Genomic DNA, 27,091 nt, shown 5'->3' with positions numbered 1-27,091 from the left:
CTCATTGCACAAAAACATGGTTGAGGCCCTTCAGGGAGCGCAAATCTACTGTAACAAGTCTGCTACCATACCTGATGATGATGATGCCCTCTGGCGGGCGATTGGCCAGGGTACATTGCAGCTACTAAATATATATCGACAAGTAGTGCAGAATGTAATACTTCTGAATGCTGGACTACAATTTGGACATTAAATAAAAATGAAAAGAAAAGGCAATGAAGTCACGCCTAGCGTAGTAATCTGTCTGATGAAGCTATGTAAGCATGAGCAGAGTCTTACACTGGTTTCAATGCATAACCCATGATGCTTGCCCCGAAGGCGAGGAGAACCGGAATTGTTAGAGGAAGCCCTAATCTATCAAGGGAACTCTATAAGAAAATTTTACGGAGAGATGCGAACCGCCTGCAGAGGAGGAAAACTGATATATGGTTTCAATTTCACCACAGGACTCACAGAGGTTGGTAAAGCAAAGACCCGATCGACATAAATAAAGATTTATTTGCAGTATTCTGCAGCGCGAGAGAGTCATGGACACCTCACATTTCCTTGAACTACATATGCGCATACGCCAAGGCCATTTCAAGTTTTGGGAGTCTGCTGCAGCAAAGAGAGGCTCATGTGTTGGATATGTTTAAAGCGCGCTATCATTAGTAGACCGTAATGTTAATGAGACGGTATTTGTGACGCACAGAACAATAAGTCCATCAAACATTTGCCCCCTCATTCGGCGTAATGAGTTGCCAGGGACCCAGTGAAAGCGCACTTCTGTAACATGTGGAGGAATAAATTAGTAAAGGAAACAGAAAAGCAGAGTATCCCTCACATTTTTGAGGACTGTCAATACAGAAAGACTGATAGGAAGCAAACTAACTTGAGATATTACAATGAATATTGATTAAGGCCAGCTCAATGGCCAGAATCTCAGCAACAAAAATAGGCGTGTAGTCATGAACCCGAAATGAATGACTCCAATCAGGAGTCCGAGAGCATATGCCAATAGCTGCTTTTTCATTCTGTTGTGAGGCATCTGTGCCTCACGTCATTTTTTTTCTTTTTCCGAGCTGATCCAAAACGGGCATAACCAACACTTCTTTCTAGTAGCCATATTCACATCGTTTTGTGTGTTCCTTGAAACACATAGGTACTATTTTTTAATACGCTTACAAAGTTATCCCTGGATGCCTATATTCAGCTGAATTTATTTAATATGCAAACATGGTCACATATGCGGCTCAGCCATTAAAAGGTCGCCAATTAAATGACCACGACATTTCCTTGCCCACCTTTTTGTTCACTGCGAAATATTCAAAATAGTGAGGCATATATTCGCCATCCGTTCCGGGCATCAATAATTTCGGCACCTGGAAGCAGTGGGTATCCCGCCATGTATCGCATTATATCTCCGTCCTCGACTACAATAGATCGTTTTGTAAACAAAGCTTCATTGCGATACGTTTTCAAGCCGTCGGCGTGGCACCGTGTGCCGTATGTGGGGAAGGAGAAGAATAATGGCAGTTCATGCCGTCGGCTTCGCACGGCGGCCGTATGCTCTGCGGCGCATCGCGCCGTTCGATAATCAAATGATGCGAGGAGGTATATAATAGACCGGTATATAGTAGGGACGCTGGCAGTAGGGGATGGAGCAGGAGGATGGCATTGCACAGCCGAAATGAAGCCTTACCAAAACGGCGTAGCCAGGGGGCCGTAGCTTTCGCTACAGCATTAGGCTTAACCGTAGTCACACCAGAGCTAATTGTTTTCACAGTTCTCTTGATATATCCTGGCGGCATAAGCAAAGTTGTTAAAAATGTGTCCATCAAGCAAATTTACCTATCAGTGGATTTTGAAGTTTTATATTTATGTCGCCAGTAAGAAAATTGCGACGCTTGTATAAGCAAATAAGGAAAATGAAAGAATGTAGCCATGTCGAAAATAATATTTGCGGCGCATCTGACGTAATTACACACGATGCAGTGCCAGAAGAGAGGACAACAAAGAAGACTTTCTACGCCGATCGTTATCATGGACGCTGCTTTTACTGGTAAGGCATCGTTGATCTTTTTCATATGCTGCACCCCAAAGCCAGTCTTGCCTGGGAGGCGTTTATTTACAAAGCTTCGACTCATTTATGGGGCAAGTGTTATGTGTAAAGCCTAACAACAACACTATTTCTGAATAAGGTTAGTTTTGAGTGAGTGTGGAAAGAACAGGGCAAAGACTGACTTCATGCGACTGCGTGTTGTATGTGCTTAGTACGAAAAACCTAGCAAAGCATCTAGAACCACTGAATCCTGAGACATTCATTGCTTGGGCGTAGAAATGTTGCACATTACAGCATGAGCCAACACGTACAATGAAAACCTGCACCTCGTGCTTCGATACCAGCAGATACTAGTTATGAACGCTGAGCCCAAATGCGTTAAAATGTTGCTTCACACGGAATCACAATGATTATATTTTAATTTCTCTGGGGTGGGTCCAAGATTTTAGGCGTATAGACGTGTGCTGCAGCATTATACTTATAGAGGCCAGATGAAGTCATAAGCGATGCGTATGCTTTTCTTATGCCGTGCTGGTAATTGCGTTCACTGCAGTAGTCACTGCAGAGGGCACCAGCTAGCTCAAGGTCTCGACCTCAAATCTGTTTTCATTTTTCATAGATTCATAACTGTCGACCATTTTATTTGTTACATGCCCCGACAGCACCACTCATGAGACTGAGGGCCTGAGTGAGTCACGAAAACATGTGGCGTTGTAGCTACTTAGGGAATCCGGACAATGATTTTATATCCCTGTGTCAAAGTTTTTGTTCTAAGTTATAAATATCACGGACAATAGTTATATAAAGTCACGGACAATAGGGCCAGACATGCCTAAAAGGTAGGGCGGAGCTGTACCAACAGAGCGCGCGAGCCGACTGCAGCGTCCTTTCTTCCTAATAAATATAATAAACCTAAGAATCTCGAGAACACCAGGGGGCAATACTCCCCCTCCTAAGAAAACGAAAGCAGAGGGAGAGCGCTAGCGATGGGCGATGCCAGTAAAAACAAAAGGATCAGCACACAAACCAAATAGAAAACGGAAGCGGGGTAAGGCGCCCTACACAACAACGAAACAAGCACATAGTACACTGCACATTACCGCGTGAAATAAGGCTTCATGCGGACAACGTGCACCACTTTGTAGCGTGGTTGTCGACGCGAGGGCTCCACAGTACCCGCTGGAAGAAGTTCGTATGTCACTTCAGTGACAATATGCACAAGACCGGGGGTATATCCTTGGATTATTTTGATGCTAGGGTCGTGATGTTTCTCATCAGTATAGTTTTTATTGAACATCATGTAGGGATCATTATCAGCGCTGATTTCTGCGCCCTATTTAAAAGCTGGATAGGAGGGTTTCATGGGTTTGATCACTAATACCTCAAAAAGATTTGTTTTCCTTCAAACTAGATGACAACGGCACTAGCCTTCTATAGCCGCTGCCTTAAAATCTGCTCCTGGGACCGTAACGAAAAAATTCAGGTCTAATCTGTGGTTCACCTGTATTATTCCACAGCAGGAATGCATATGGGTGTTGGACAGGCGATCTATCAGCAGTAATACTCGCGGAATGTTCCGCTGATGACAACGCCATTTTTGTGAGGTTATATCAAGTTAGATACCCAGAACGAAAATGTTGAAGCACGATTGCCGAGTTAGAGGACTACATAATTTTCACCAGCCAGTGCACACGCGCTCGCTGGCCACGGAATAGCAGATTTTTGCCCAATGTGACGGTAGTTGTGTCTGAATCTTTAGTAGCGGGAAAGATAGCTGGAAAAAATAGAAAGCTACAGTGTATAGTAAGTATATAAAAAAAGCGACCCAGCCGTTCATGTCTTCAAGCGCACCCACGGGCACACAAGACACGCGGCCTAGTGACAACCGACGAACTGCTCTCCATAAATTGGCAAGCCTCATCTACATGCCGCAGCACTTCTGCTAAAGTATGAACAAACTCTGCACATTATACTTTGTCTTCGGCCGTTCCCAAAGTCACCTTGCATTTTACGGACGTGGTTAAGGAGAAAGGTTTGTTCTGTCGGAGCGTGGCGCCCTCTTTGACCGAGGTGCAGAGTCGAGGGCAGGTGAAGGCTATGTGGACAAATGCCATCTTGAGCGGCGGCGGCGTTCCTTGGCGCTACGGTGATCCACACTAGAATGTCTCTAAGATTAATAATCATCTGCCATTGAAATATTTCTATTGAACGTAGTAAGAAAAACCTGCTCGAAGATGGTGGTGTTTCGGTTTACGCTATCTTTGACTAATACCTACAATGACGAGACACGAGAATTTTCGAAACTTCTCTGACAATCTGCAGCGCAACTAGGGAGGTCCTGCAGCCTTGGTGGGCAGAACTGTAACGGCATGACAAGAAATGGGAGTTGGAAATGCAGCCGCCTACATGATCCCTGTAATGAATACATTTAAAAGCATCTCGCATTTGGCCTGGAATGGATCTGAAATGGGTAAATAAGGGAACATTTTCTGCAATTTCTTGATCACGCTAATCATGATGAAGGTGCTGGGATTGATCGTGCAAAATGAGCTTCAGAGAAACGTCCTACGGAGATTTCCAAGAAAGGTGCGACTTAAGCTTGAGAAGTAGGCTATGGAAGGCGTCAGTTTTCGTCCTCAAGACGACAGGTGCGTTGCACAAGTTCCTATTAGAGTTAATGAAATAATTTTTGAGAGTTAAACTGGGGAATCAAGCAGATAAAAAAACTTACTGCCCCTTCAGTCGTCAAGAGAAGATGTAAACAAGAAAAGGTTACAGGCATATCACGCTCTGTGCAGGTGCGAGGAGTCTTATGGCGTATCCCTCGCAAAGCGCCTATATTCCGTAAGACGCCCTTTAGCTCTCTTTTCATCAGGCTCTAAGCACGGCTGAAGCAGCTCAGAGGAACATAATAGACTATAAGTGTCGCCAGCTAAAACAAAGAGTGGACCCAGTTACATTTCTTGATTTCAATATTATCTTCATTTCAGTGCACGCCGTAAAGAATGGGTCTGCTTTTATCACCGAAGTGGAGCGCTCCCTCTTCGGATACAGCACGCCCAAGGCACACAACTGGTTCCTCTGCTTCGAGATGGTGCTAATTTACAGATCGCTCAGTGTCGATGGGGGCCATTATTACTACAGTTAAGATATTCGCATTTCGATATTCGCAGATTCAGCTCCAGTTTCAGCTAACATTTCCTTAGGTTTATTTCACTTTATTGTATTTATTTCTTTTCCTAATGAACGAGAGAACTGTGACAAAAGGCGGTTAGGCGTGATGATGTCACAGTTCCCTAAAACAATCAGCAGCAGTGAGCACCGCAAAAAAAGATAATTTAACAGACTATAGAAAACGGCGCACTTACAACGTACTACAGTATAACAGCAGGGAAATTAGATGCACAAACATAGAGTACACTATGCACTCAAAGGAAACAACAAATCGTAAAGCAAATCGTACATATGAAATGGGATGGCAAAAGTTTCATTCGCTGAAGAGAAAACAAAACAGCTAAATATTTAGACCAGTATGTATTGCTCTTTTTATTTCTTTAAAATTTTCCCTTAGAGATGAATGAGCGCTTAACAAGGGTTGACGGGGTGCCTCACTTCGCAAACTGAACCAACATTCCGACTAGGGGACTTCTTCGGCTTGCGAACTGAGGCACCATCTCAACCCTTGTTCAGAGATCTTTCATGCCCTGTAGCCATCTTCTTTCTCTCTACTACCCTGGATCCTTTTATAAAGATGAAACATGAAGTTTCTGGATGGGTTAGTGAGAGCAGCCTGCAATCTGGTAATCAAACTTTTGTTTTCAGTAATTTGTGTTCGTGTTAAGGACCATGTTTCTGTGTTGCCAGAGGACGTATTTCCTAGGAAGCCGATTAAGAGTAATGGGAAACAGCCTATTGTTATTATAAGGTGTAACAAGCAGTATATGTAGACTTGGTTTACTTTAAGCAGATTATGCCTTTGGCATACAGTGACATTGGTAAGTTTGCCGATCTTTCTTGACAACCCTAATAGCTCGGAGTGCCTTTTTTCCGAATCAATAGCTTGTTATAACTACTTGAAGTTGTGATGCCCCACGCCGTGCACAATTAGATAACTTATAAATATAGTGTGCAGTACGTAAATATTTAAAAACACAAACCGGTAAAGAGGTCACTGATCCGCCAGAGAGAACCAACGGTTTTGCTTTGATCCACGGCAAGTTTTCAAATAAGTGTTTACCGGGATAAGTTGTCACTAAAGCAGATACCAACACATTTCTGAGGCGTTACCTTGCGTATATGTTTGTTAGCGTACCTTATAGAAAGCGTGTAATGGATTGGGACAATGAGATGTCTAAAAATAATAGAGATGGTTTTGCACAAGTTTCAGCTAAATTGTTTCGCCATCATTCAAGCATGCAATTCTACTAAATGATCATTTGCAGCTGTAGCAAGCCTTGTGTAATGCTCAAACTATTGGAAACACAATCATTGCATTTCACAAACTGAAGTTTGTTGCTAAATGAGTAATCACCAGATTAAGGAGAGTTCCTTGTATTCCATACCCCTCAAGTTTTTCAAGAAGATTTCATGCAGCACGAATCAAAAGGTTTGGAAGTCCAAGTATAGACCAAATGTGTATTCTTGGGATCCGGTATTGTCAATAATTCTCTCTTTAACAGAGAGTAAACTTGCTTGGTCAGTTTATCTTTTATAAATATATACTGGGACGAGTCAATAACAATATGAACGGAGATAAACTTTTTCAATCTGCTAACAATGGCTCCTTCGAATGACTTCGAGAACACAAATAATGCGGAGTTAGGTCGATACTTTGTCACTTCATTTCTGCTTCCCCCTGAAAGAAAACGGTAGTGAATGCCAGATTTATAATACAAGCTAGAAGGTTGAATACTGATACCGATACTTGCTACAACAGCATAGTTTTATTTAGTAATGGCCCACCGAATCATAGTTTTTTTTATTTTTTTACAAATACAAAGAGGTACTTCTTGTGGTATCACCTATGTAGCAACGTAATAGATTTATGTAAAGGTTAATGAGCTCACGCATCGAGGCATTTAAGATAGATTGATCCGATGCGGGTTTACTAACGTCAATAAAAAAGTGATTTATAAGCGCTGCACAAGATAGCGATCAAGTAAACTTTTTCTTCGATACGGCTACGGACATCCGACCCACACATTGGTTGAGTAATTTGAGTTCGTGGGTTGCAGAAAGGGATAAAGGCGACCAAAATGAATACGTGGTGTCATCAAGCGAGCAGCTTAAGAATTATTTTTATTTCCGTTTTGTTGTTTCTTTTGCACTTACGCAGCGAGGTGCCTTATCAGAGGCACACTTTGGGTTTGCTTACACAGCCTTATGAGCAAACATGGCGTCTTTCTCTCTCCCGGGTGTGAAACGGAAAGCGCGTAAGTTGAAATAGTCGCTGGATGTTGACCAAAAGTTCTGAATGTGACAGCAAAGGGTCTTAGTAGTGGTGCAGCTTGATCCGAGTTTGATTCGTGCAGCCAGTGTTCGCTAAATTAGCAGGTACTTCGAAGGGTGCTCTCAGGTGAGCCTCGTTATTTTAAGTGCATCTTTTGAACGCTATTGCTTTTGCATGTCGTTCTTCAGAGTTTCAACAACCTAAAGAGAGAGACTTACTGGGCGCCACAGCGGATGAATTTGAGAACTGCTTTGAAAGTCTGAGGCCATAATCAAATTGGGACATAGTTGTAACTTTTCCGCATGTTATAACTGGCATTTCAAGCAGCAGTGTTAATATTCTAAATTGCTTTATTATTGGTCCACATTCGCATTGTATATCATGTTTCAGTTTTACCGCTCTTCTTTGGAAAGAAAAAGGTTTAAGAAATTTTTCTCCAAGTTGATTAGCTTTTATACTTAATTTCTGGAGTGCAATATAATGTAGCTATTGTGCTAAACTTCATATACTGTAAAAGCTCTCTGTCAGATTTTTAATACCGTTTTCTTGAGCCTTGGGACATTGCTTAACATGCTTTATGTGCGTTGTTTTTGCCAGGCGGGAAGCATGGCGTTGCTGTCTCTGCTGTACAGCCCGTGGTCGCTTCGGGTGCCATCGCCGGAGCCATGGCCGCTGTGGCTCGCCCAGTGCGCGTCGTTGCAGAGCAGCCTGCACTGCGCCCAGATGCTGCTCTCGGCCGCGCTCTCGGACAACACCTACTTCCTGCTGCACGCCACCTTCTACGTAAGTGGCGGCGCAATCATTGCGAAGGACGTACTAGTGCCCTCAAAATAAAACAGAGCACGGACATGTGCAAAATGTTCTGTCTTTGTCCGGGCTGTTAATGAGGCGAACGTCCGGATGTCTCACAAGCATCCAAACTATAGACATCTGCATCCGCTTCAAGGGCGCACCGCGAAAAGAAATTTTCTTTGTTCGTGGGCTCCATTTTATTTTGGGGGCAGTAGTATGTTCTTCCCACAGCATGAGTAATTGTGACTACATCCGGTTCCGGATTCTCTTTCATGCTCAAGGTTAGCAAGGATTATGGGGACTTTTAAGCTCCGACTATAAGGTTATGACGCGAAAGCTGGGCTACCAGCCTACATAAAAAGCCCGCTTTAACCAACATGTATGAACGTGTCCGCGTGGCCTATAAGGGTAAGTGAATTCGACGGTCCTGGCAGGCTGATTGTGATATCAGCCTTTCATATGAAAGGAGAGGCCTGAGTTAGCAGCTCCTGCCAAACGTATTGTCGGACATCCGTATGTCCATTCAGTGCTGGGTCACGTCAACTACCAGCTACCGCCTACCAGCGTCATGCTCTAGATCTTTCGCTCCCAACGCCAGTGGCTGCGGACGGCCACCGACGCCAGATTTTTGGTGTACGGGGCCTACTATAGTCAGAAAGAACAAATCACAAAATTTTGCAAGGCTGTGTGTACAAGCTTGTGCTGCAACCTCTATTCGGCTAGAGATTTGACGTTTATACAGCTACAAAAATTGAATGAAGATTTAAGCTTTGCCTTTAATGCGATGGCACGACCGCTTTAATGACTCGTCTGTGGTTGCCTTCAAGTGTCCTATTCGCGCACATTCACTTTGACGCTAGATTAGGCACCAATCACACAACTTCCACCAAGGGTATTTCACACATACAGATCAGCATACTATCGTAAGGTTCCTATTTAGCTCAAGCATACCTAAGGTAGATATCCAGCTCGTTTATTTTTCTAGCCTTAAAGGCTCACTAATAAATCCGGCATAAGTGTTGTAGGCATTGTCTGCATTCTGAGCGAAAACACCACCAGTGGTTTAGCTGGGCTACGCCAGCTGGACATACGTAGTGAGAGCTTCTTTCCTCTGGGTTCCGCATGTTTCCTAGCCTATTGTTGAGCTTATATTTATTTTTTATTTATCTTATTTATACAATACTGCGGACAAATATGTTTGGCCCAAGCAGATGAAAAGTAAATAGTACATACAAATATCACATAAATATAATCACAATGGAGGTGTGTTTCACATGGCAAGAGCAAGATTGGCAGAAAGGTTTATGATGAGCACACACACACACAAAAAAAAACCTTGATCAGCAATGAAGAGACATTAGTCTTCACATATCATTTTTTTATTTCATTCACACAAAGGAAGATGGCCCGGTGGTCAGTATAGTAAAAACCCGGCCACAATCATTCGCACACACTGCACATGAGTCCAAAAGTATTGTTTACGAAGTATGCTTTAAACGTTCCAGTCGCAGATGAACTTTCTGGCAGTCGAATGACATGATCAGTTACACGATGGGCCTTTACATCCTCTTCTGCTGCTTTATTACAGATTAGCCTATTATTGCCCTTAATATTCCGAAGGCTCCATCTGAGCTGCTGAGCACCGCCTGTTACGCTCTGGATCCTGGCGTTTCCGTTTGGCGAGACGTTCTTCTCTCTATTCAGGCGTCTCTGCTGCTTGCTTGAGCTTTCGTTATTCTTTCTCTGCTGAATGATTCACTTGCCAGGCGACGAATACTGGTTCCGAGGAATTGAGCCTTTCCTGTCGATACCGCCGCTGAGGCGGCCGGACTCTCTCCACACGATACTGCTGTGCTGCGGCCGCCGTGTCTCTCCTCCGTTTATAAACGCAGTTGTGCATGCGCATAGCTATCACATGACACCTGCATGACTTCGCGCGCGGCAATGGCGGCCCCTCCCTTCATCTCTGATGTCACGCCCTCGCACCAACTCCTCCTCTCCGTGGCGCATTCCATACATTCCACAGGGATTAAACAGCGAACTGCTCGACTGGTAGCTGAATGTAGCTCCTGTGGCTCCTGCTACAAAATCACGAGCTTGGCGCTGACAGTTGAAATGGCCACACACTGATTGGATGTAGAGTTACCTCACGTTGAGTTTCGCAGCAGCTGCCAGCTCTTGTCTCACATTTCATATGGTAGGGGTTCTCCGAATCAGCCTTCCAGGACCTGCGAGTACGCTTTTGCAGGCTAGTTGGTGCCTAAGCATTCTGTTTATTTTTTTCCGCAAAAAACACGACACAAAAGAAACGAGGTAGACAAGACAAGCGCTTACTAACAAGTCAGGTTTTTATTGACGGAACATTTGCTTAAATACAGCAGCTGCTCTTATCAACAAGGAGAAGAAAAGAAGGGAGTCCGCATACATACACGTCAGATCAACACAGATCCCATCATCGCACGAGTGAATGCATGCTTCGAGTTTTTAATTCTGCGCAAGATAACTGAATTCTTTTTTTGAGAGCAAAATTGAAGGGTTGCTGACACACGAGTTACCCGATTTTTCTATCTCATCAGCCTCAATTATCTCTCTTCCAAGTTGAGTCTTGCACCGGCGCAGTACTGACGTTTTTTCGAGCGCGGGAGTGCAGTTGCGACCGTGTATGCGAAGTCCCTTCTTTTCTTCTCCTTGTTGATAAGAGCAGCTGCTGTATTTAAGCAAATGTTCCGTCCATAAAAACCTGAGTTGTTAGTAAGCGCTTGTCCTGTCTACCTCGTTTCTTTTATGTCGTGTTTTTTGCGCGAAAAAAAAAACAGAATGCTTCCAGGACCCTTGCATTTATGTCACCCCTAGGCCACGCATGAAGTTTCATGCGGTTTGGGTAAAGCGGGGAGTTATATATGTCGGTTGGTAGCGTACAGTGTTGCGTCCTGATTTTAAAGGCAGAGCTTACGCATCCCTCATAATTCAAATCTAACCATGCAAACGTGTCAGCGTGCAGTATAAAATAGTGCACCTCACTGATATCCAAATGTTCTTTTTCGATTCCGAAATATTCGTACATCTCATTTGGGCTACCAGACGTGGCAGCTTCTGCAATGCCAACTCAGCCATTTCGTATGGCCTCGTTATGCCACGAAGCACCCAGACCAACCAATTTCCAGCCGTGCCACCAACCGCTAGCCACATGCATGCTCATGAGGTTCGCTGAACTCCGATACCGGCGTCCTTTAACGTTACCAGACAAGGAGGAGGGCCACTTTGCAAGAAATGAGAGGCACCGAACACAACAGTGTACTTAAACGAAACCGTGCAGTGAAAGATATAAGGGGATGCTTCTCGCTCTTCGACTACATCTCAAACATGTTGAGTGCAGCACCGATTTGTGAATATGACATGGGTCATGCGATCAAGACAATACATAGCCTATACCGGTGTCAGTGTGAAGGTTTTCTGGTAACACAAATCACGAAGGAAGAAATGCTTTCACATTAATGAATGTAGAATTAGGCTACGCATGATGCAAACTCGAGAGGTCTATAACGAAGTCGTGTTCAAGTCCTGAAGGCCTCAGGCTTGTATTACATCTTTCTTTTCAGTGTATGTTTTAGCTCTCACTCTTCTCGTAACTCTCTCACCAGCTTAGCTTCAAACGTGTGACACTGCATGGATAGTAAATGCTGTCCGAAACAAAATATTTCGCCTAGATCCCGGGAGGATGTGAGGATTTAATGCGAAAAATGAATCATCATTCTCCAAACTTAGACTTGAACATTTCTTCAAATATTTCATTGACTTGATACAAACTGCCATTCTTCTGAAAATTAGGATTCTTTTCACAATGTGCTTTGTTTTATTGCTTGCCATAAAAACATTTCGAAATATTAAAAATATTTTGGATCTATAATCTTGTCTAACGCGTTTTATAATTAAAATATTTTTTTCACGTCTTCTAGTTCCTGCTGTTCCAAGCCACAGCCACGATTCTAATCCTCGGAAGCGGAATCTACATGCTTGGAAACAACGCGAATAAGCTCGCGGGTGTGAGTATTAGGGTTCCGCCCCCCTGAACGCGGTTTCCTAAATGCAAGCGAGCTGGGCGCTGTCCCTCTGCTTTGAAGAAAATATAATATGCACTCTGATCATTTAGCTCGATGTAAAGGATCCATAACAGGAATTTCTTCTGCATTTTTCTCTATGGTTTATTTATTTTAATGAATTTTCGTCTCTCTCTCTCTCCTTCTTTTTCCTTCTACTTCGTGCAATTTCTACGATTAGCTATATCGATTTCATATTAAGGTATTTTGGTGGCATTTAATGTTTTAAGTATTGATTGGTGCCATGGTCTCGTGGTCTTTAAGAGAAAGACTTAAGGCATATTAACTAGGGATCCAAGGAATCGGAAAAGAATATTATTATTATTATTATTATTATTATTATTATTATTATTATTATTATTATTATTATTATTATTATTATTATTATTATTATTATTATCATCATCATCATCATCATCATCATTTCGGTTCATAGAGACAAGGTTATTTGTTATTCAGGGTTAGACTTTGAATGCTGGTCCGGGGAATGCATTTAACTTATCAAAAACTTTTGAATCACTCAATCGTTTTTTTTTTTTCAGAGCAAATGAGAACATACGTACCAAAAAATGAAAAATCACCTTTTACTACATAACAATAATTAAGAACTGTGATCACAGTGCCTTGCACAAACCATTTTTGCAAAGTGCATATTTCAAGCCCATGAAAGCCTGTTATCATCTGAACAACGTTCACACGGTATTGCAATATCTGCCATTGGATTCGATTTATTTAAAAACAACACAATGTATGTGTTCTTCTTAGTGCTTCAATACAGGAAGTTGCATGGACGATGTGCCTAATGGTTGGAACATTATTTCCACTGATTTCTTGGGATTCCTTTGTATTACAGAGAAAAGTCTGGCTTCCCGCTAGTTGATTGAATTCATCAAATCGCTGTCAGAGAAAGAAAGCTACCACGATAGCGAAACGTTTGTAAATTCGTAAAGCTTAATGTACGGAACGAACGCAATTGTTCATGTCAGGGCAGGTTAAAGACCCCCAGGTGGCCGAAATTACTCCATAGCCCTTTACTACGGCTCCTCTTTCTCTCTATCTACTCCCCTTCCTCCCTTTCCTTACGGCGCGGGTCATATGTTCACTGAAAATATGTAACTTATACTGTTCTTTTCCGCGCTTGCATTTTTTGCGCCAGAAATACAATCTACAATCTTCAAACACATAAATTGTGAGAACCTGTAACGCGCTTTCAACCTTCGCAGACGGTGGCTGCACTCACGGGCGGTGTACACGCGGCCCACCTGTGCTTCACTCTCAACGACCACTACTTCAAGTCCAGGGGATACTGAAGGCCCGCCGGGAAGATGACCTAGCTCATTCACATCAGGACACACGAAAACTAAAAGCAGTGCCATAGTTGGCAGGAAATCATAAACTGTGCTACTTGCTCGTGATATTTTAAAATTTGTATTCTTATGTCGGCGTTTCACCTTTTACTTAAGCAAGGCGGCCGTGTGCTGTGCGATGGCAGTGCATGTTAAAAAACCCCAGGCGATCGAAATTTCCGGAGCCTTCCACTACGGCGTCTCTCCTAGCCTAAGTCGCTTTGGGACGGTAAACACCACAAACCAAACCAATATGTGACTGGGGTATGAATCTAAAGTATTTAAATACAATAACTATATTTAGGCATGTAAAAAGGACATACATTTGCATTTTTGCAGTCATTCACTGAAAACTCCGACAAGGTGGTCAATGGTGCCACGTAATAGTTTACGCAGATGTGTGCGTCATATTCCATCCTCGTTTCTGTACAGCAGCATAAAAATTTTGTATATGTCACCTGGAAAAGAAGTGAATGCTCTAATTATAAAATCTTGATGGCCAATTGATCAACGACGACATTAGCACAGGCCATAAAATGCGGCTCATCTAGGCTAGTGTAATACCAACTTAAACTAAGAATGTTGTTGCAAACAAAGAGCATTGATAATTTTTTTAGGCGTAACTTTCAGTTCCCTGCTTCAGTTATTTCACATCCTTCAAGTTTCAAAGATGATGCCAGCTATGGGCTCTCGCTTTCCTTCCACTGCTGTAATGCGCGATAGTCAGCCCACACTTCAGTCTGTTCCAATCATTGCGGGTCCACCACAGCTAACTCTAAGGGCTCGATTTCCGGCGTCAAATTAAGGTGAAATCCAACGTTTAGGAAATTCTTTTTTCGCTCTAAATGGCTGACTATAGGGGACGCGTTCCGGGAACAATAGTGAAAGCCTGATCAATGCCCCCAAACGCTTCTGAAGAACAACTCAAAAACAGACAACCACACTAGAAAAGAGAGACACACAGCGTCGTGTTCATTGATCTTCATGTGGGGAGCCATAAGCACCATTACGAGAGCTTCGCACAATGCAGCAGAAAGGGCGGAGGCAAATTTTCAATTTATGACTTCAAACATTCTACATAAGATGCACTTATTATGAAACAAGGCTGAACCACAGCAATATAGGACACATGTTTACTCAGGTGACATACACACAGGATCGCAGCAGATAAGCATCTTTGCATTTGCGCACTCAGTGGAGGCGGAAAGCAAGGCGCCCGCGTGCTGTGCGATGTCAGTGCACGTTAAAGAACCCCAGATGGTCAAAATTTCCGGAGTCCTCCACTACGGCGTCTCTCATAGACCGTTTTCGCGGCGAGGAGGAAAATAGCCTCGAACCGGAACGCGCTGCGCGGCCCCTCCTGTCTGGTATGTGGGGACGCGGGGATAGCAGCGGGGGCGGCAGGGCATTCTACAGAGAAAGGGCACACGTTGCAGTCTTTTGCACACAGAGTGTCTTGAATAGCCGCAAAGTATCTAAGCCGATTAGCTGATGTGAGCGACGTGCTTTCTTTCCCTGTTCTTTCTTCTTTCGCCCCTTTCTTTCCTTCATTTCCCTGATCGTTTCATTTCCGCCGGCCTCAGTTTAGCTGCAAAGAGCTGCCGCGGTTAACGCAATCTTTTTTTTTTTTACTCAGTTTGCAGTTAACAGAAAAAAAACATGTCAACCAAAAGGAGATGATTAACAGATGGTAAAAGATTAACAGCGGTGGTATGCGCGTGTGTTGCTCTATACTGTTCCACTTGCAACTCACTCAATTGGGCGAAGGCGAGCAGCTTCTGAAATCCCAGCATCAAACGAAAATGTTTCGCTTTGGCAGCCTTTCGTGCGAGTTCCAAACACTGTGTTTGTACAGTAGGGACCGGAAAAACTGAATACCCGTGCAACAGTGGCAGACTTTGGGCAACAAGCGGATGATATTCCTTGCGGCAAATATTTACGAGATGCCGCCAGGTAAAGAACTATTTCGATTCAGTCACCTGAGGTTAATGCAAGTATGAAAGAACCTGTCCCACTTGAAGACAACGATATACTAATAAATTGGTTGTCCACTTATTTAGTGTAGCAGCTCAAATATATTTTTTTAAAAACGCATCTCGTCAGATTTTGCTGCCGATAATAAATGGGAATATGATCACAGGAATAGCAGCGATTGCTTGCAGTAAACAAACCTTGCGACGAAAAATAGACTATGTAATTGTTGACAAAAGCAACTTTCGATGAGGTCATTATGGGACATAATTTAAGGTCCCTGTTCCATAGGTATCATTTGTCCATTTTATCTTGTATTTTAATGTCAGCATGACGGCAGCGTCAGACAAACGCAACTAACGCCCAGTCAGAGAAATTGCAGAATAGCAGCTTCCGATTTTGACAAGTCATCGCCACTCCCCGCACATACCGGCAAACAGGTGGTCGAGTCATGTAGGCAATGCTGAAATCCGATTGCCTAGTAGTGGACGCTTGAAAACCCTGCCTGATTGTCACCAAACAGAAGTAGCCAGGGTAGAGTAAATGGATCCGAAATGGATAGTGGATACTTAAGAATAGAACCCCAGTAGAGGTGTGGGAACTTCTGCAGTAGCCGCTCAAGCAATAAAGAGTATATGAAGGATCGGTTGACCCAAAAAATCTAGCGCGATTAGCATTGCTCCTAAACGTGACATGAAACGGCTACATTCGCTTTCTTTCTTCAGATAGCTACGGTAAGCCGTATCTAGAAATCATTTAAGAATAAAAAGTAAATCGAAAGCTGCCATCACTGCCAGTGGTGCGCCGCCACCTTTCTGTGCCACATAAAAGTTACACACTAATTGTAATCAGGCTTGTAGCCTTCAGCCGACCTGATCAGGAGCATAATTTTTTGTCATTTCTGACCGAATGGCTTCGCTGCTACTGATTTTTTTTTCTTTCAGCTAGGTACTTTCAGAAAGCAAACAATTGCACGCAAAAGCTCCAAATGCCGATTTCGCTACTTGTCGCCTGTTCCGCGGATGGGACTGATGGGACCCCACACACCAGCATGGCGGTTGTTCACAACTCGGCCGCTAGATGACACCACATACACAAAATGGCAGCTATGGCAGGTATGAGGTTTTGAGGGGTATTTGGAAAGGAATTATGGTGCCCAGACTTACTTTCGGAAATGTGGTTTTGTGCCTGAAATCACAGGTACAGTCGACATTAGAAACAAATCAGAGATCCGTTGGACGATTAGCACTAGGTGCCCACGGCAAAACTACAAATGAGGCGGCAGAGGGAGATATGGTCTGGGCATCTTTCGAAGTACGGGAAGCTCAGAGTAAAATATTATATGAGGAACGCCTGAGGAAATTGGACATTAACAGATGGGCAGCTAAAGTATTTAAATACCTGAACCTAAAAATCGTTGACTCACAATGGAGGAAAAGAACTAGGAAACTAACTAGTAAGTATGCTAGTCACAAGGACGGAGAAATAAAGAGCATTAAGCAACAGGTGAAAAACACAGAAGGTAAAAATTGAATAAATGCGATGGAAAAGAAACAGAGTGTGGAATTATACCGAAAGTGAAAATGCAGATCAGGAAGGAAGATTTCTTTGAAAGCTCAAGAGGCAGTGCCCTACTTTTGAAGCTAGATCAGGGTGCCTTAGAACACGCAGCTACAAAACGAAATTTAACAATAGAGATGACGCATGTGCTGTATGTGGAAACTCCAGTGAAACAATTGACCATATTATACTCGAATGTAATGGTATCCATCCGGAAGTTGGTGCAGGCGCAATCACTGTTCCTGAAGCTCTGGGGTTTAGAGATAACAGTGGCCGCGTGAATAAACCGGCTGTGGAAACTAGCAAAAAAGACTGGAAGATTGGTGGCTTAAAAGCAGAGAAGTGACGTAATGATAGTAATGTAGGAACAAAATTTAATAAATAGAATGATGGTTTAGTTAATTAGTCTAAATCAATAATTAAGACATAGGGAGAAAAATAAGCATTGTAGCTACTGCTACCACCCCGTTTCAAAGGGGACGCTCCTATATTCCATCCATTCCATCCATCCATCCGACAGCGCCCATGATAAAACGGTCTATAGCCTGAGTCGCGTTGGGACGTTAAACCCCACAAACCATCCAAACCAACCAACCAGTAGCAATGGCTGAAGCTGCAATTAGTGATTATGACAATGAGGACATTAGCAACGATAATGACGGCACATTTAGTTAATAGCGATAATGACAGTAAACGTAATGCACCGTGTGCCCCAGCAAGGCTAGACGTTCGCATTTTTGCACTGTAGATTTTACAGTGCTCTCGGAATTGTTGACTGACCCAGGTGAGAGGAGGCCGAAGTTAGGAGGAAGAGGAAAAAGATAGGTGTAATGTATCTATAACGCATCGTCGTGACAGTGCATTTCCTGCGCCATCACTTATCAGCCTAGCAAGTAGCAGTGAGCGCATCACTTGTATTTCATGCTTTAAAAGCGGCTGTGCAACAATAAAGATCGTTCACTTCCACCCTGGCGTTTCAATGAGTTACAACAGCTGGCGACGAGGCGGCGACGGCGACGGCTGGCGATGGCAGTCTGCAGGTTAGGCGAGTACCGTCTGAGCACGAACGCGTCATAGGACGAGTACGGCGAACACCTGGAAATGTTCTGCGAAGCGAACCAAATAACGAAGCAAGAGCAGAAAAGGAGAGTCCTGCTCAGTTGTTGCGGCGAAGAAGCGTACGGGCCCATCGTAACTTTGGTGAAGCTAGCAAGACGGACAACAGCAACTTACAGCGAACTTAAGACAGCGGTTCGCAAGCACCTGCATCCAAGGCTTTCAGAGCTGTACGCAAGTTTTTGCTCTACAGAGGAAACCAGTCTGCCGAGAAATCAGCTGTGGACTACGTCACGGAGCTGCGGCAGCTAGCCGAAAACTACGGGTTCAGCGAAAGGCAACTCCCACTAGACATCATGATGCGGGATCGTTTCGTATGTGGTCTCCAAAACGAAGGAGTTCATCAGCGACTGCTCGCAGAAAACGATCTCACACTTATGATTGCGTACGACTTGGCCGCGACAGCAGAAGCAACAGCAAGACATACGGAAGCAAAGCCGAGGCGAGACAGCGGAAAGCCTAGGGTGTGATACTAGTAACTCACCCGAAGCAAGACTTCACGAGAGAGCGCTGGAACTTCTACCGGTGCAACGGTAAGCACGCTCCTCATTTATGCCGTTTCAGGAAAGCGACATGCTTCAAATGCAAAAATGTTGGTTACATAGCGAAGGCTTGTCGCTCAATAGAGAGGTTCGGAAGACCATACGTCAAAAGGCAAATAAGAGCAAGGGCGTTTACGAAATGAGTGCATTATTTTCACTCTGCGAAGTGGATGAGCAGTACCAGATGTTAATTGTTCAAGTCGTAATTGAAGGGCATGAACTCCCGATGGAGGTTGATTCCAGAGTGTCGTGCTCAATTGTAAGTGAAGACACATTTCGGACCATCGAGGGAAACTGGTGTAAACTTGCGCTGAAAGATTTCGGAAAGATTTCGGAACAGGCGTTGCCTGTTATGGGGCGTGCAATAGTATATGTGTAATTTAAAGGCCGGAAAGCAAAGCTGCCTTTGCTGGTAGTAAAGAAGCAAGCCTAATTGGACAAAACTGGTTTGCTCCAAATGAAAGTGGAAGACGTGCCTTCAAGATTTTGTGAGGTGTTTTGCAGGGACCTTCCTGACTTAAACGGACTCCCAGCTTATATCGAATCGAAAGACGACACCCAGCCGGCGTTTCTCAAACGTCGGCCAGTGCCACTGGCACACAAGGACGCCGTGGCCGAAGAAATCGACGCTTGGTGTGACAAAGCGTTTGGCAACCCGTTGAATGCTCAAACTGGGCAACGCCACTGGTTGTGGTAAGAAACAGCACAGTAAACACTGCTCTAAAAAACAGCAGGTACACACTGCCCACTACAATGGAAATGTTGATTGCTTCGAATTCACGCAAGTGGTTTACTAAGCTAGATCCAGCCCAGGCTTATAAACAGCTTACGCTAGACGACCAGTCGACTGAGGTGCTCACAGTTAACATGATAAAAGAACTTTTCAAGGTTAAGCGTCTACGGGTAGGAATTTCAGTGGTTCCGTGGGTGTTTCAAAACGTCATCGGCACACCCTTAGCAGGCATTTCCGGCGTGAAAGCTTATCTTGATGACAACCTAATATCGACAAGTAATGCCGAGGAGCACTCCGAGCGATTGGAGACCATGCCAGAGAATCTTCAGAAGGTAGTTAAGAGTAAATGAAAAGTGGGAAGAATTGAAACGAACAAGCATTGATTTTCTTGGTCACAAGATGGACGACGAAGGCATACACCCCAGGCAAAGCAAGACTGATGCCATCCATCAAGCGCCGGCGCCCAAGTGCAGACGAGCTGCAAGCCTTCTTGAGCTTGCTCAATTTTTACAGCAGTTTCCTCAAGGAAAGGACTGAAACAGTCGAGCCACAGTACAAACTCCTCGATCGTGACCATGAATGGGAGTGAACAGGTGAGTACTAATGTGCCTTTGACAAGCTAAAACAATTGCTACGCTCAGACTCTGTACTAGCTCCGTATGATAGCAAGCGTCCTTTGGTTTTCTGCTGTGACGTATATCCTGTTGTGGCGGGGGCAGTACTAGCCCATCGTGCAGATGATGGAAAAGAGCAGCCTATTGCTATGTTTCACGAACTCTTGGCTGTAATAAGTGAAACTATGCCCAAATTGATAAAGAAGGGTTGTCTGTTTTATTCGGCGGGGTACCTTACGGTGATAACTGATCACAAGCCGCTACTCGGCTTGTTTAACCCATACAGGCGAGTGCCTAAGTTCTGTCGGCAAGAATGATTCGCTGGAATTTGTGATTGTCTGCATATAACTATCGCTTGGAGTACAGACGAAGCGAAGACAATGCTAACGCCTATGCACTCAGTCGTCTGCCAGCTCCAGGAGACGAAGACTAGCTACAACCACCCGCAGATGTCCTGCTGTTAGAAGCTGTCGAGAACGCCCAGTTTCAGGCGATGGACATTGCAAAGCTGGCAAATAAGGACAAAATCTTATCCACGGTAAAGGAAGGCTATTCTGTGGCTGGCCTTCAACGTAACGATGCAGTGCGAGATTTCGCGGTTGTTTTTTAAGCAGCACACGATGCCGCATGCCACACAAGAAAATCTCTGGCAGAGTCGATGTTCGGGCGTAGACTGAGGACAGCGTTAGACAGGCTTAATTCGGATAGGCAACACATGCCCTAGCTGCCACTGCCAGATACTAAAAGCTGTCGTGTGGGTGACGCAGCTTACGGTAAAAGCTTTTGTCCATTTCTAAGCTGGAAAGCGGCCAGGGTAATGGCTTTGAGAGGCCCTGCATCGTACACTGTTCTGCTGGACAACGGTGACCGCCATCACAAGCACTGGAAACGGTTGAGGAGCGCCTGAACAAGGCCTGAAGTTGACCCACTCACAACCACGGACTACCACGTCAGGCTAACGCCGTATGCCAGGCTGCCGGAGAAATCGTCTGCCCCCGTGGAAGCAACCAGGAATCACGTCCAAGTCAAGCTACTTAGAAATCAATCGCACCGAGATCAACATGCGTTCCACGACCTGTTGTATGTTATGGCATTATTGAGTAGCCAACAGGTTTGTGTGTTAATATTCTTAGGGAAAATGAATGTAGTGTATCTTTATCGCATCATCATGACACTGCATTTTCTTCGCCATCACTTATCAGCCACACAAATATCGGCGGGCTTTAAAAACGGCTGTGCATCAACAAACATTGTTCAGTTCCTCTCTGGCGTCCGACTCCGTTACAACAAGCTGCTCTCGGTGGCCGAAAGTCCTTGGGCTTCGGCGACAACCATGACCCAGCGCACAATCTGGAGTTGGTCTGCCAGTTGTGAGCTACCCACAGCATCCTCCCACAGCTTCCCTGTCGCTGCGCCCCGTCAAAGCGGGGGGTTGGGGGAGTACGTTTGTTAGGATATTTACGACATAGGTGACCAAAGTCTTCCCGTGGAATCGAGTAGGGATGACAATCGGCTGAAGTGTCACCTGTATGAATTCAGGAATTCAGATAATGGAACTGCAAAGTGGTCATTTCTAGTCGGCGGCAAAAGACGTGCTCGGGCTGTGGCAGTTACTTATGAGGTTCAAAGTAGCTCAGACGCGATATGTGGTAGTGTAAGGTAAATTCTTGGGAGGTGAGCAGGCATTTCCTTGCGATGTGAAAGGAACGTAGACTCTCCACTGCCTGGTTGACGAGTGCTCGGGCGTGTTCATCGGTGGCTGTATTCCCGGGGTGTCCACAATGCGCTGGAACCCAGGTGATGTTTATATGAGAGGTGGGATACGTTTGAGGATACCGTAAGTCGGCGAATAGAAATCTGAGAAAATATATTCAGCCTGAGTAGGATAATTGGCAAAACATTGGCGACTTCTTCCGCCTCGATTGGTTGAGTTAACTGGATGAGGGTAGCGCAGCAAAGGAGTGTGGGCAATATCTGAGACCGTCACTTTAAATGCAGGGTGATGAGAGGATTGTGCTGTATCCACATAAGCAGCTGGGGCCGAAGGTGGGTAGTATTTATGGAGCTTCCTGGCCCTGTAAATTCCGTGGTCATGATTTTGCGTGGGATGAATATTTGTCGGTAATGGAAGGATATGCAGACAGCTGCAGTTGGGGGGAAAAGATGTGAGGTCGTTCGTCCTATGATTTTATTTTGAAGGCCTCACAGGAGCTGCCTGCCCGCTTCGGACTGTGAAATGGGTATAGGGGCTAAAACGGTGCGCTCCTACAAGTGCATAAACTGTGTTGTACACCCTCAGGTGGAGGGGTTTGCTAATAGCGGTATTGCGAGGAAGATTGTGAACTTGACCAGCAAATGCAGCAACAGAGCAGTGCAGGCGGTAATGCACTGCCTCTGAAGCGAAATGAAATGACAGAGCATATTCTGCGGTAGGATGCAAAAGCCGTAGTAATTAATTTAGCTCTCCATACCACGCTATCAAGAGCAGACGCGACACCGTAGGAGAGCCTACAGCAGCTGGCGCATTGAAGGCGAAAGCCTTCTTTGACTCTTCAAAGGCGTGGGCAAAAATGACTGCCCGCGAATTGCATGATCATAAGACAGATCCAAACCAATCTAACGCAATCCACTCTAAGGCCAAAAAAGGCAGAATACCAAATCCAGTCATGATGATTCGGCTATTATGCCTTAATGGTATTGCATAATCGCTAGCTACTTTTGTCATAGCCCAAATCCAAGCCATAGTAAAGAATCCAATCCAGAATCGTCATAACAAGTGAAAATTGAATCCACTCATGATTACTTAGCTATAATGCCCAAATGACAGTGCATATGATTTGCAAATTTAGTCATATCCCGAAATGAAGTCTTAGCCCAGAATCTAATCTAGAATCCACAGAACAATCCAATACCGAATCCAGCCATGACTAATTTGTTATGATTTCTTATCGACCATACCTATAACGACTAGCTGCAATAAACATAGCGCGAATCGAAGCCATAGCCAAGAATCCAGTCCAGAATTTACATTAAAAGTCAACATATAACGTATATAGTTTGATTAATTGGCTATAATACCTTAATGATAATGCATAATGACTTGTAACAATAGTATCTCAAATCGAAGTCATAGCCAAGAATCCAATTAAGAATACTCATAGAAAGCCAACAGAAAATTTAGTCATGAATAATGAGCTCTAATGCCTAATGGGAGTGCACAATAACTTGCGACGTTTGTCATAGCTCTAATCGAAGTCATATCCAACAATGCAATCCAGAATCCACATAACAAGCTAAGCCAGGAATTTTGCAATATTGTGCATAAGGAAACGAGTGCACCCCATAAGCTATATTACATGGCGAGGATGAAATTAGAGGATTCAATAAGCCGCGCCGTAAAGAATATGACGCAATACCGTTTCACACCTACGAGGTTTTTTCATTTCGTACATCGTTTTTTATAATTTTTGCATAGCCTGCTGGCCAATGGCGTCCCCGCAACGCTCAGATGCTACTTCTTTAAATTTCGTGCGTCCAGTTGGCGTTTGGTGCAACGCCAGGGGACTCGACCTGGAAACGATAGCACCTCGCAGGGACAAAAATATTGCGTTTTTTCTTTCTTCAAGTTTTGTTTTATATATTTAAATTTCTATATTTAGCATATGAAAACATCTGAATGCCATCTGAGGATTATAAAACCTTTGTCCCCTCGTTTTTTATGTTTCATTTTTTTTAATTATTTCAATATATTATTGACTCTGCACTCTTGGATTTCGCAATTAGCATCATCAAATATTGGCTTTTCATCATCAGCATTTTGGAATCTCTGATCCACTTGTCTTAATTTTTTATATATTTACAATTGGTTGTCTATTTGATTATTTGCTGCTGTATAGCTTCTTAATCAGCCTCATTAAATAATCAAGCACTGTCTTTTCATTCTGGGAATTTTTAAACAATTGAGACCCCTTTCTTTAATTTTACCATATCTTCAATCATTGCAATTATTTAATTGATAAAAAGAACATATAAATTCTCCTAAACTAAACCATGGAACATTTTCTTTTCATTTAGAGCATTTTTACATCTTTTACGTCCCCTTCTCCCACTTGTGCCATCTTTTTCGTTATTTCAAGTTACTAATTGATCAAATGGAATCTCTAAATTTTTTAAACAGCAACTTCAAGTATTGCTTTTTATTCTGCGCATTTTGACAGATGTGAAACCCCTTTTCCGAATTTTTCATTTTTAGTTTCTTTAATTCGTAAAAAAATATTACTTATTACAGTATTTTCTTTAGGCTCTCAACGCCTATCACACATCAGTCAACAATCACTAGAACAGTAAATTTCCGATACGCGTTACAGGTAACTACAACTAATACTGCCACGAAGCCGATGGATTTTTGGCCTGGCCGAACAAGCTGTATAAGGCTATAAGCAATAGTCTAATTTATCGTGAACTCGTTTAGTCGGAGAAGCGTCGCCTTCCCAGTACCCTGAATTGATTTGCTTAGTTTAGTTTAGTAGGTCATTAATTTAAGGGACTGTCCGTACCAATTGTAATACCAATGATAGAAACATTAAATCAATTATGCCACCGCTTTTTCTTCACACATTTGTGTTTGCAGCATTATATTTCTTATTTCGTGTTAGTTCCTTTTCGTTCTTTGCATAGAACTTTCTAAAAATGTGAAAGCGCTTACTTAGCTGGACATTCTGTAGATAGCCTGCTGTGAATAAGCGGGAATGGGAGTTCTTTCCATCTGATCATACGGCATGGTTAGCGGTATCTTACACTTTCCAGGAGCCATCACCAGCAAATTATCATCATCTACAATGAAATATTCTTTACCTAGCGACCTAGCTATTGTCCCGATATCAAGTCTCATAGATATCCCTAACCTCCAGCAACACCACCGTACATTCTATATTGGAATGGAGCTGTCACAGATCTCGCTTAATGCACGCATATCCACTTTAATTTCATAATATCCGTAGAGAGATCTATCTTTAAGATACAGCAGCCTTGTTATAGAACATAGTTTATTTACCATGCCTTGTATCTAGTAAACGTATAGGTAATACGGCGCTTTAGGTTCATATGAAACTCATTATCATTGGCTAGACCGTTTTGGCGTTAAAGCCATTCTCTCACCTGCGTAGTGGGAGCATTAACCACAGGCACGAACATGACCAACTTACCGAAGTGTAATTCACGAACCACCTGCTGTGCATGAATGGGATCTGGTGATATCAGCCTTTCGCCTATTGAGTCGAGCTCCGGTAGATGCTCCGGTAGTTTGTAATACACAACGTTTAATGACTGCGAACTTAGGCATCTTCACTCAGGAAGCTAAAAACTACACGTACGACACACATCCATTTTCCTCACGTTTTCTTTGAACCAAATGCGGTCACGCATATTCAGTCACCACAGAGGCCGTGCCCGTCATCACTCGACCAGATCCTGAGAACGCATCCTTCGAAGCAGACAGCTTCGATCCTGCCTACCCTCGTCGGTACCTTCACCTCTCGAAGCAAGTCTTGCACGTGCGGCAGCGGAGTCTCCCTCCAGGAATTCTGCGCTTTTATAACGCCTCTGTTGCATTAGGTCACAATACTCTCATCGGTCCGTTTAATGGACTTATTCCTATACACTACTGGACGGCGCTTACGATGAGTTTCATATCGAGCTGCTCAAGGCTCTTCTGCCGGGCGGAACGTTCTGTGATTTCCTTTCCGCGACTAGGGCATAGTGCATCATCACCCATAGCGATGTGAAATTAAGCTCCGTGCCCACATAGCGGCGTATACAAGCGATGTGATCATTTGTAAAAGCCGTGATCTTGTTCCTGCTTTATCTCTGCTAACGTTATGTGTTATTCCATATTTAGTAGTGCCCTGTATCTGTAAATAGTATCTAGGATATTTTTATTATTATATATAGTAGCCTTTCTAACCTAATAACTTTCATGACGACTGCTTGCGAATATGCATTTTAATCTTTGGATCCACAACTAGCCTTCCGCTATGTGTCCAATCACAGGTCTGCAAATGTTTTTGTATTTATCCAATAAATAAAACAAACTACAATCTTCAAATTTCAAACCTCATTTCAAGAAGCACACACCAAATTTAGAGCCAATGCGAAGGCGAACATATAAACGATGTCTCACTGTCACGAAATCGGCGCCCATTTTCATCAAGCCGGTACGGCGCGAGGCCCGCACGGCGTCGCGTGGAAGGCATGGAGAGAAAAGCCCCCCTTCCGCGTAGCTTTGTACGCGTTGCCGTCACCCTCTTTCCCCTTGCCCGGGGAGGATGGTGGTTCATCGGCCTGGAATGTGCCAGAAAAATAGAGAACTTTCTATGGGACCTGGCCAATGACGACGCGCGGCTCGACTGGAGGAGAAGAGGGAGCTATAACCAGCGAAGCTATGTGTGTGTGCGCGCTAGCTTTGGCGCGTGTTAACAAACAGACGCGGCGCGCCCTATTTAAAGCGACCACGCCGCTTGTTGAGCAGTAGGTCAGTCAGTCAGCTCGTGTTTTGCGATGTGCTCGCTTGTGCTTCGGCTGGACTCCCGGGGATCACCCGCTGCTGGCAAGCCCACGGACTTTCAAGGGAGCGGCGCTCGTCTCGTATGGCGGCCACATCGTGACTCTTGAGGCGTCGGACTGCAACAGTGCCCGGTGAACAATTTGGTGTTTGTTTATGTACTCTCTCGTGTTTCATCTGTTGTAAAGCCTCTACGTTATTGGATACTTGTGTAATTGCATGCTTAGCGTTTGTATTCTGTGAACCTCTCGTCTGTTGTATTTCAAGTGAT

At 43.9% G+C, this 27,091-nt stretch overlaps 1 protein-coding gene and 1 long non-coding RNA gene across 2 annotated transcripts in view; one reads left to right on the top strand and one right to left on the bottom strand.

The window, feature by feature from the left end:
• The first annotated feature begins 16 nt into the window (after nucleotides 1–16).
• Nucleotides 17–13,746, top strand: LOC146209509 (uncharacterized). Its single transcript, XM_084580395.1, has 5 exons — nucleotides 17–110; nucleotides 5,032–5,135; nucleotides 8,088–8,273; nucleotides 12,239–12,325; nucleotides 13,603–13,746. Exons 1-5 carry the CDS (start codon nucleotides 17–19, stop codon nucleotides 13,687–13,689), a joined length of 558 nt encoding a protein of 185 aa, XP_084436521.1. The 3' UTR covers nucleotides 13,690–13,746.
• Nucleotides 13,747–14,047: 301 nt separating this feature from the next.
• LOC146209508 (uncharacterized) overlaps nucleotides 14,048–27,091 on the bottom strand; it is a 35,875-nt gene continuing 22,831 nt past the window's right edge. The window contains exon 3 of the long non-coding RNA XR_014703447.1: nucleotides 14,048–14,183. This is a non-coding gene — a long non-coding RNA (uncharacterized LOC146209508). The remainder of the gene's footprint in view (nucleotides 14,184–27,091) is intronic.

This window comes from Amblyomma maculatum, chromosome 1 (assembly GCF_055883805.1).
Source record: "Amblyomma maculatum isolate TAMU_Amacu chromosome 1, ASM5588380v1, whole genome shotgun sequence".
Lineage (NCBI taxonomy): Eukaryota > Metazoa > Arthropoda > Arachnida > Ixodida > Ixodidae > Amblyomma > Amblyomma maculatum.
The sequence above is the reverse complement of the archived record's forward strand: the minus strand, read 5'-3'. Positions and strand labels throughout refer to the sequence as shown.